The sequence below is a fragment of the Limulus polyphemus genome, unplaced genomic scaffold, assembly GCF_000517525.1.
Source record: "Limulus polyphemus unplaced genomic scaffold, Limulus_polyphemus-2.1.2 Scaffold5236, whole genome shotgun sequence".
Classification (NCBI taxonomy): Eukaryota; Metazoa; Arthropoda; class Merostomata; order Xiphosura; family Limulidae; genus Limulus; species Limulus polyphemus.
Window position 1 is genome coordinate 42491 of NW_013670846.1, and position 11647 is coordinate 54137.

General features: G+C 34.2%; 1 protein-coding gene across 1 annotated transcript in view; it reads right to left on the bottom strand.

Moving 5' to 3' along the window:
- Nucleotides 1–6: 6 nt before the first annotated feature.
- LOC111089106 (probable low affinity copper uptake protein 2) overlaps nucleotides 7–11647 on the bottom strand; it is a 15353-nt gene continuing 3712 nt past the window's right edge. The window contains exons 3-4 of the mRNA XM_022400915.1: nucleotides 7309–7519; nucleotides 7–3416 (exon numbers count right to left, since the gene is read on the bottom strand). Of these exons, the coding sequence (XP_022256623.1) occupies nucleotides 3212–3416; nucleotides 7309–7519 (416 nt within the window). The 3' untranslated portion in view covers nucleotides 7–3211. The remainder of the gene's footprint in view (nucleotides 3417–7308; nucleotides 7520–11647) is intronic.

Here is an 11647-nt window from a genome sequence, read left to right on the forward strand (position 1 = left end):
GCTCTGCCCACCACGGGTATCGAAACCCGGATTCTAGCGTTGTATGTCCGCAGACATACCTCTGGGGGGCTTGGAAGAAGAAGAAAACACAAAAACAGTATGTTTCTCTGCAGATACATAACAACTGCCTGGATTGTCCTCTGTTTCATTTGATGGTATCGCAGTATTACGATACAAACAAACACTTTTAGTCAGTAAGAGTTTTAAATAAAATGAAATTTTTCTTAAATTTTTAACAATCTGATATGACTTAGATCTTTTGCACTACCCACACATGTTGCGTAATATTTCATGAAGAATGAGCAAAATTGTGAGAACTGAAATATTTTTACGAGCCAACTTTAGAGTCTTTAGTTTTGTAGATATTAAATATCCTTTGATGATGAGGAACCTACCTTTTAGAAAGTATAGTTTGGAGACAGCTTGAACGGGTAGTGAAAGTCACTTTATTAAAGATGTACAACATTTCAACAGGTTCATATCATTAGTGCAACAATCAATCAGAGATAAACAAAGAACTAAAACAACAACTAAAAGTCACATATCCACTGAAGTTAATGAAACAGATATCGATCATCAAGAAATGAAAATGGATGATGAGAGCACGAAGATATTTCAAGGCAAAAAAATAACAGAATGTGGTTCCATAAAATACCCAAAGACAACCAAAACCTATATGATTTCACTCAAGAAATGTCATGTATAATTCAAGGGTATTTACTGAAAAACCATAAAATCAAACAAAACATCACGAAACGCCAAATGTCAGCCGATAAAGAATTAAGAAATAACCCACAAATTATTATTGTAAAGGCCGATAAAGGTGGAAAAACTGTAATTATGGAAACAGAAAATTACAACAACTTAATGGAACAACATCTACATGATTCAACCAAATTTAAAGAACTAACTACAAACCTTAATGAATGTTATGGAAAATAACTGAATAGCCTATTTTTAAAGTTAAAAAAGAACAATGATATAACCGAAGACATGTACAACATCTTAAAGGGTAACCAATGCAAGTCCCCCTTGTTTGTTTGGTGCTCCAATAATTCATAAAACCCCAATTGACATCCACCCTATACTTTCAACTTATGCCAGTTGTAATCATGAGCTTGCACGATTTTTAGATTTTCTCATCAAGCCATTACACAACAACAACAACAATTACAAAATCAAAAATGTTCTAGAATTAAAAAAAAAATCTTAAAAACCTAAACAATCACCACAAAATGTACAGTTTCGACAAAGTCTCCATGTATACTACGATACCAATAGAGGAAGCAACAAACGTAGCTCTAGAATTGTTATAAAAAAATCCTGAAATATTGAATTACAACCTGAATTTAGAAATTATTAAAACTTTTCTTTCACTTTAAAGGTAAAATGTGTTTTACCTGTCAAGGTAAAATATGTGAACAAATTGATGGACTAAGCATGGTAAGCCCCTTATCGCCTGGATTGTGCGAATTGTTCATTATCAAAATAGAAAGTCTAGCCATCAATACAGCTCTAAACCCTCCCACATACTGGTTTAGATACGTCAACGATGTTATTTTGTAGCTTCAAAAATAACGACCATCAACAATTATTTCTACAACACATAAACAAATAAAAACCAAGTTTAAAGTTACATGAACATAGCAAAAGAAAGAAACACTAATAGTTTCAACACCAAAATATATTACAAGCCGTGTAATGACAGCAACTCTATGAAGTGGGACTCGGCCCACTCCACACAACAAAAAATCGGCACATTATCATGTATTTATAACATAGCATTTAATATATGCAGTGACATAAATCTACAACACGAACTAGAAACAATATACGAGACATTTATAAACAAAAGTAATTTCCCTAAACAAATCATCACTAGAACCTTAGCTAAATGTAAAAACAAATTCAACAACACCAAAAAAGAAACAAAAAACACTATAAAACTCTAAGAATGGTGAAAATTACACTAACACTGACACATTAATAGGCATCTTACCATATCATGGTTATGTAACTAAAACTGTCATAAATATTTGGAAACAAGTATAAAAAAAAATACAACATTAATAATAAAGTCGTGTTTGTTCAAAAACCGGGCACAAAAATCAAAGACCATCTAAAGAAGGCCTATTCAGATAACTTCAATGACGGATGCATCTACATATATCAATGCAACAGATGCAACAGCTCTTATGTAGGTGAAACGGGATGTAACATAAATATTAGGATTAAACATAACAATCCTCCATCACACATTTATGAACACAGCATAACAGATCAACATCCAATCAATAACAACAACTTTAGAATATTATGTAAAGAAAACAATATCAATAGAAGAAAAATTAAAGAAGCGTTAATTATCCACGATTTAAAACCTAACTTAAAAAAAATATAGGTGTCTCTTTATATCTATTATAAATTGGAACAGAAATGATCGAGTAAATTACTAATACATAACACTATATCATAAATTTACCTGATGATGTCCACATGAGTGGTCGAAACGTTGTAATAAATTTTATAAAAATAAAATAATCCACTCAACAGATGTCCTCAAAGTTTTATTATTTAGGTTTATATCATCATCAAGTACTTGTAAAGTGTCTTTCACTACCCATTCAAACCATCTCCAAACTTTATTTTTTTAAAATACCCTTCGCTCCACACATTTCGTTTTTTTTTTTGCCTTCTCTAGAAATGAAACACACAAAAAATTAAACAAAATTAAATAACAATACAAGCTTTGAAAGCATGATAAGTTGAAATCAAACGTATAAATACATTATAGATATACAGAGTGGGGCAAAAGTTACTATGCAACTGCTCGGAAGAAAATATTATGAAGACAAACGAAAATGATTTAATTAGTGTTTGTTTCAGGAGAAAAATTTTAGAAATCAAATTAGGTTCTCAGTAAAACAACTGTATAGCCACCTTTGTCCCACCCTGTATAATACAGTCTCCACTCCAAAGTTGTAAAATTGTTTCTTTAAAATTATGCAAAGAATGGCATCAAAGAACATCTTTACAAACAACATAACACTCCAAACTACATAGAGTAAATTAATCTATGTTCTTAAAATCCTTCCATGGTCTTCTCAAATGGGAACACCATATAACTGTCTACCACAAGTTTCAACAATTTTACCTGCATTACCAGTTACAAACACAGCATCTAACAGAAGTTATTCCATGGTTTTACTTCTTAACTGGTATAATTCACCGCTTCAACTGGTAGCAAAACGGGTCGGTTGAAGATGTACGTGCTACATACATGGTAGCTGATACAAGATGCAAAGACAACAGACATGCCAAGCCAGACGTTAAAGCTCATGATCACGAGCATTATCATGTATCCCATCACAACCTGTACGGTGTGTAGAACAGTCTGAAATAGATGGCACTTCAACCTTGAGAGAGAAAATTATAGCAAAATGTAGAGAGTCTTTGTGAAACAACAATCATGTGCATATAGTGTCTAAACCTAAAATATAAAATCAAACAATTAACATTTTTATGTTGTATCTTAACAGTAAATAAATTTTTGTTGATGGTACTTTAGTCTACAAATGTAATACAAATATTTGACTTCAGGCAAGCAATAAAAAGGTATAAAAGTATGTATATAGTACGCTCAACCTAAAGACAAAACAATAAAATATAATATAATCTTAACTGAAAGGCTAAAAAAGTTGTAATTTTCCTATATTGAAATGGTATTTCTGATAGGTACTTCCCTCCGGTCACAAGATTAAGTATTCTCGCCCAGTGCTGCCCTCTATATGCAAATTTATTTCTTTATGCATGCCAAAAGCATTCTGCCCCCCCTATTGGAATCGACTGACTCCATCATGTCTCTCATGTAAATCATTATGTGTTACTTCTCCACCAATAGGAGTGTGATGCATGTGACTCCCTCTATACGCCTCTACCGAACTATTACTTAGAAGTTTGGCAGAAGACATAAGCACTGGAGGAATGTGGGGAGGAAAGGTAGGAAGTGTGAAAGGAGGGAAGTACCTATCAGAAATACATTTTCAGTAGAGAAAAATTATAACTTCTGACAATGTATTTCCCTCTTCTCATAAGATTAGCTAGAACACTGCATTGATTAGGTGGTGGGACTGGTGCAAGGGAATGACAGAAGTACCCCCCGAAAGCGTCCGAAGGATACCCCTGAAAATGAAATAGCCAGACCTGAAGAGCTGATAAGGAGAACTGCACCACTTCTGAACCAGGTATACTCTTCGGCCATTCAGGTAATGTTTAGTAGATAAGAGCAGAAAAAGAGAGGAGCACATCCAAGTGGGAGAGAACTGTGGCTAAATAGTGATCCTAACCATGTATGTATATACATAACTCAATGCCACAAAGTATAAAAATGGGTAAAACAATGGATGTACCCATAGGTGTAGAGTGGCTAGGGTGCAACGGACTGTACTCGTTAAGTCAACTACATTCAAAACCCATGCTGCTGGGAACTGACATCAATGCGAGGGTAGAATGAGGATTGTACCATCTTCACCTCAAATTCAAGAGACTGGGAGGGGGGGGATCTCGAACCACTCCGACTCCTGAGCATGACACGTGTTAGCTTTGATCTGCAGATCCGGGAACCCAACATCCAGTATTGGAAGGAATCTATATAATATAAATCAACTTCCGCAACCCCAAAACTGACTGGTACCATCTGAAATGCTATAACATCCTCAGAATAAGATACAACAAGGGATAGCAAAAAGGACAGAACCAGAAAAATCCTCCTTACCTCCACTATGACCCACAACACAGTATGATTTAGGAAGGAATATAGACAACCATAAACATGTGTGAGGACTTATGTTGATTGGTTCTACTCTAAATCCAAAACCCAGCTGTGGGGTACTGAGATCCATGTGGGGGGTAGGATGAGGGCTCCCAATTGAAGGGGTGGGCTGCAATTTGATGTCTCACTCCTTTGTGAGTGTATATTACATATTGAAAAATAGCACATCACATCTACACCTGCAGAACACCACTGCCCTACTCTGCACTGAATGGTTATAGCCATCTTTGTGTGGAACCCATTCAGGAGGGTGCCTTCATGGTCAATCACCCCAGTGGCTTGGAACTGGAAAGTGGTAAGGCCTCCCATACTCCACTAGAACAAAGGGAGGGGGAGTGAGAATGCGGTGGAGAGTCCGGAGGAATGTCATCACCTGAGACAGTGCAATAGGTGACCACGAAACCCTATTTTGAAAAGCATACCATCCCAATATATTTAATACAAGGCATGGCAGGGATAGACAGCTATCTCCTTCTGCCTTATCCATGCAGTCCATGGGTGGTAGGGTCCAGAACGGGCAAGTTTATGGAGAAATTACATTGTGAGGTTAATCACCTACAAGCGATCTTATGGAACATCCCATCTCAACAGTGAGTGTTGTGAAGCCATGGAAGATAAAGTGCAAGTCAACATGGCTGTACTGTGTGGATTTCAAGTTGAAGAATACCTGATCAGGCACCACTTGCCACAGAGTGGGATCCATATAATGAGTAAATGAAGCAAGGGCCCCTGAAGGGAAAAGAAAAATATGAATATAAACTCACTCAGTCAAAGTCGCACTGAAGTCTGAAGAATGGCTACAGGTGAAAGGCTAAAACTCAACGAAGTTGGAATCAATCGATTCCAATAGGTGGAGCAGAAGGCTTATGGCATGCATAAAGAAGAAAATTTCATGTAGTGGGCAGCACTGGACGAGAATACCTAATCTTGTGAGAAGAAGGAAGAACCGTATCAAAAATTAATCATATAGATTCTATCCTAACCTCAAGATAAACCACTTTTTCATATATATGCTACCTTAACCTCAAGGAAGAAAAACAAAATATATATATTATGCTTTAACCTCAAGAAAAAAAAAGACAAGTAAGAGTAAATGGTACCTTAACTTACAAAAACAATAAATACACAGGCCTGCAATGGTTTTACTGTCTTGAAATTTTTACATGTTCCACAGTAATTCCTGTACGCTGAATCCAAAAATGACATCCATTTTTCTCCATCACGTATAGATTTTTCACAAAACGTCATATGTACTTTTACATAAGTGAATCATTTTCATTGAAATCGAGTCACATTTTGTTATATTTAAAATGCTGACAACCACTGGTTATATATTTATCTAGATCAATCATGATAATAAAAAATGTTCATTGTGGTAAACGAAATAATAATTTGATCTAAGTAAGAGTTTTTTTTTATTCCTGATTTATAAAAAATCCTTATGTGATAGAAACAAATGAATATTGTTTTTGAAATCTGCGTAGCTGAATTATGGAAAAATCAAGACAACTTTTATGAATTTAAATTTGCAGGCCTGTGATATCTGTTCATGGTGCCTACACTTACAAAAAACAATAATTATCTGTTGATGGTGCCTAAACTTACAAGAACAATTATTGTTTCTTGTAAGTTTAGGCACCATCAACAGATAATTATTGTTTCTTGTAAGTTTAGGCACCATCAACAGATAATTATTAACTTACAAGAACAATAATTATGTGTTGATGGTTTTCAACTTACAAGAACAATAATTATGTGTTGATGGTTTTCAACTTACAAGAACAATAATTATGTGTTGATGGTTTTCAACTTAAAGATAAAAACATTTATTGTTTGTATCACAACCTACAGAAAAACCAGTCTACACAGGAACACGGGACCCGAACATAAAGAGAAAATATTAATTGTGTTTAAAATTATCTTTCGATCTACACAGCGAAAAAATGTTAGTCATTGAACTTAAAGTTTTGATCTTCATAATGAAATACCTCACTTGAACCAGCTGACCCTGCTTTGTCCAGCAATCAGTCTACATGGTCTTACACGTCATTTTACCTTATACCTACTAGTGCTGTAATGATTTATCAATACATCATGATATTTTGCCCCGGGAAATGGATATTGTATTGTGACCGCTGCATTGTACATCCCAAAATACAAGGGTATGTCAATACTATTTACACCTGGAGGACATTTATCCCAGCAACACTGGACTCTGTGGTAAAATGACATTCCCCAAGTTTTTGTTGCAATATTAACATTGTTTGCTAGCTCCTAATCCACCCATAAAAACCTAATAAAAAGCTGTTTTCTCTATTATATCGTGCCCCACGTCCTATCGTTACACATCTAACACATACTGAACTAGATTAAATACATATACCTGTACGTGAGAGGGAATGATGGCTGACAAACTGATAATACACACACAGTCACTGTTATGACATTGAGTACATGCACATGTTACACATTCTTACCGTTCGGAAGTTAGAATGTCAAATAACTGTTGTTGCACAAGTGGAATATCATCAGATCTGTTTGTCTCGGATTCTTGGCTATTGCATCGGCTCACGTTAGCACCGAGAAGTAAGTTTTCTTGACATTTCTCTGCTAGATAGTGGTGAAATTGTTTGATTGATTCATACAAGACAGTAAAAACTGCAACACCAATACATAATCCGAACAGTCCTGAATGAAAGAAAAGAGAAATTATAAAAACACTAGCATACAATATAAACTTCCATAAACCAAATGTATTGAATTAAAGAAACTGGAAAACAAATTACTGCAGTTTTAAAGAGGTGTACTATAGTAATAAACGATCGTATTATCAACTGTCACAAGATATATGTTTTAAAGATTAAAACCATTGTTGCTGTAGCTTAAAACATACACTTGGAGATAAAACAACAGCCATTAATCTACTACGGTAAACTCCACTTGTTCAACAAAGTAGAATAATTGTTCTTCAATTTCCATTGTTATGGAAGGCAAAAATCAGAGTATTGAAAAGCAAATATATTTCAATTAAAAACATTTTCAGTCTATAAAGGCCTAGAAAATACAGCTTATTGCTTAACAAGTCAAGGATGCTTTTCTGAATCATTGATGAAAGCGGCATCTTTGGAAATTTTTAAGATCATTTAGAGGCTAAAGTCAAATAATCAAAATATTATTAGAAACCTACAATTGGATCTTATATAACTGTAGCAAAATAACTTACAACAGCAAGATAATGTTTCGTACCTTCTTAGATATTCACCTGTTGAAGTATTTTACCATTTAAAACGGTTAAATAAAAAAAAACAATAATATTCAGAGTGCAGCAGTAAAGTTCATATTTACTCTATAACCCTTTGACTGCAGCTGCTTTACACGTGCATGAAATTCTTGCGAGCTGTACACCATAAACAGCATGCTTAAATTCAACTGCAAGAGAAAGACTGTACCCTGTACAGCAACTCAACAGTCAATGGGTTAACAGTCGAAAGTAATTTACAGTACATATTTTAAAGTAATTTACAGTACACATTTTAAAGTAATTTACAGTACACATTTTAAGATGTTCTTATTTCATGAAGTGTCACCATTTTTCCCTAATTCCTGTTACTGTATTTTCGCCAAGTGAAGAGAGAAATTACATGTAAACTGGGGCAAGGGTTCTGAAGACAAACATTTTCTGAACTGGGTGTAAAAACACATAAAAAGGTTCATGACTGTTGCTTTTATTACTTGTTATCAATCAATTAGATATTAGTCACCAAAGTTTCAGTTAACCAGGAGATTAACCATTCTCATTCAGTTCTTAAAAATTGGTAGAAAAAAAAAAGGACTGAACAAATAATTGAGTGTTTAACAGTAAAAAATATCACCTTGTATTTTACTTCTAATGATCAGCAAAGTCTGTTAAAGTTTGCTGGGATATAAAGTCATGAAAACATAAAATTTGTAATCTATCACAAAATGAAATAACCGAGTGTTTAACAGTAAAAAATATCATCTTGTATTTTACTTCTAATGATCAGCAAAGTCTGTTAAAGTTTGCTGGGATATAAAGTCATGAAAACATAAAATTTGTAATCTAGCACAAAATGAAATAACCGAGTGTTTAACAGTAAAAAATATCATCTTGTATTTTACTTCTAATGATCAGCAAAGTCTGTTAAAGTTTGCTGGGATATAAAGTCATGAAAACATAAAATTTGTAATCTATCACAAAATCTACAAAAAAATTGAAGTTTGTTAGTCATCACCAATACCTTATATGTAAATACCAATATCGTCTAAGCCAGCTCTGTTAGAAAAGTAGGATATAACACTGATTATAGGTAACACGAGTCATAAAGTCAGAGGCAACGTAATGTCAGTAGCCACTTCCTCGAAGTGTATAACTGTTGTGTCTGACCATTTCTCGAGTTTAGCTAACTAATTACTGCATAAATATAGGGAGAGCAGCAATAAATGATTTTTTTCTACCCGTCAATCTTTCTTTTTTCCTGTTTATATTATCACGAGACTGAGCCAAGTTATTACAATGTTTATCTGGCTTCATCATAAATAAAAGATAAATAATTTTCACGTTCTCTTCTAACAAAATTTCATTGTAATCTTACATGAAAAGGAGCCAGTGGACAGCATAGGTGGTTAAATTAAGCACCAGGTGGGGTGTAGTAAGAGCAGAAACCATATAGAGAATGATGCCAAAACTTTTGATGTTACAGTTGAAGATTCTTGTCATGTTAGAGTTGTTGAGGTGAGCAGTTCTGAAAACGAAGTGAAAAACAGGGCTTTATATCTGGCCCAATTGTTTGAAAATAGGTGTTACTGCCAATGTTAACGATGCTGAGAATACAACAGACTGGGATTCTGAATTAAATGTGAATATTTCCATGGATAAGGAACCGTGTGTAGTTAAGGTTAGGGCTCGGTATGCTGTGGGGTATGAAGGCATACTATACCCCTAATGAAGTAAAGGCAGTCAAGGCCGATGACTTCCAAATGTTAGCGGTGATACCAACTGGTGGATACTGCACATACCAATGAGATCTTCCATCCATGAGAAAATACTATTAAGAAGTTGGACCAAATATTGTTAATACTCATGGTCACTTTCACTGTTCAAATTTTTAACATGAGTGACTGTGTACATGGATTCATTAATGGAAATAACACTTCCACAGGACTTTTTTATTTCGGACATACATTTATAATCATGATACATTTATGATACACTCAATATTCTGCCTTTTTTGACTGTTTATTGTTAAGTTTCATTTTCAAATTCAATTAGACAACAATAACTATTTAATTTTGTCCTTTGATTATAGAAACCATAGGCCAAAACTGAACAATCCTAATCAGTTCTCAGGCATCATTTCAAGGAGGCAGAGGGCAGTTTGTAATACTTAAAACATGAATACAGTTGATGAAAAATTAGAGCTCACCAACTTAATCCATTTTGTTCCATAACAGATGTTATCAATGAATTCGATAGCATCCCAACCATTAGTAAGTCTTGTATCCTAGTTAGCCTGATGAGCTCCCATACTGGGGAGAAGGGCCCTTGTCAGAACTGGATATAATGTGGCTGACATGTCGTTATGTGATCTTTGATACTTTCACTCGTAAGTTCTTATTAATAATGAAACACGAGTCACACAATTTTCTGTAACTTTTCCGGCTCATGTCATTTCATTTTCTCTTAAAATAGTTTAGTAATGAGTTAGCCAAAAATAGTATCTATTTTCTCTTATTCATATACGGGTTTGGGATAAATTTTGCTTTGTATTTTTTAACATAACGAGTCAAGTTCCTATTTATCCAAATAAAGGTTACATTATATAAGGTCCAAAAATCACCTAACTATATGACGTATAGATAGACCTTAGGTTCGTTTGTCATTATCTGCAGAAAATGAAGTGTTTATATAAATAAAATTGGATTAAAATTAATTCATTAATCTTGTTCTAAATGTAAAGGGAATCACTGTGGAATTGTCCAGGATACAATTAATTGAAATGATGTATATATACATAGATGTTTAGTTTAATAAAAAATGTAAAATTATATTGGCCACAATTACAATAATAATTTGGCCGACCGACTAGTCGTCAACATAACTTATAGACTCAAATAGGACTGATAGTAAGTATCACATGGCCCTGACATTATAGCACATGCACAGGTTATGTCACCAGAATGCTCGTGAAATTTAACTTGTGTGTTTTTAATCTCCTGATTCATATACAGCCAATCCCATAAAAAAATTATGACATGTATACGTATAAATAACGTCACATCAACACAGAAATAAAGAAGTCAGTATGTACCCATCAGGTGCTGAAGAAAATGGAAAGGAAAAGCGAAATTAGTAAGTGCGTACCGTTAAAATTTACAGTTATGTACAGATTTCTGTGTGAATACACAGTTCTTCATAACAATGTTTTGGGACAACATGGGACCTATTAGTCCATCTCGGCTGTTCCATCCTCTAAACTAAATTAAGATAATCTTTTAAAAATCTTATAGCCAGCCCTTATTATTCATATACTTATCAAGCTTTCTCTTGAACTCACTTAAATTTACTGCCTCTACAACATCCAAAGGCAACCCATTCCAAAAACCAACCACCCTGTTAGAAAAACAAAACTGTCTCAGCTCTCCTACCCTGCCAAAATTTATATTTGCATCCCCTAGTCCTGCTATTCTCACTATTAAATATGAAAAAGATGGTGCATCAATACTATCAATTCCCTTTACAATCTTAAACACCTCCATCCCCCCCCCCAACTCTTTTTTTTTCAAGATAAAACAATT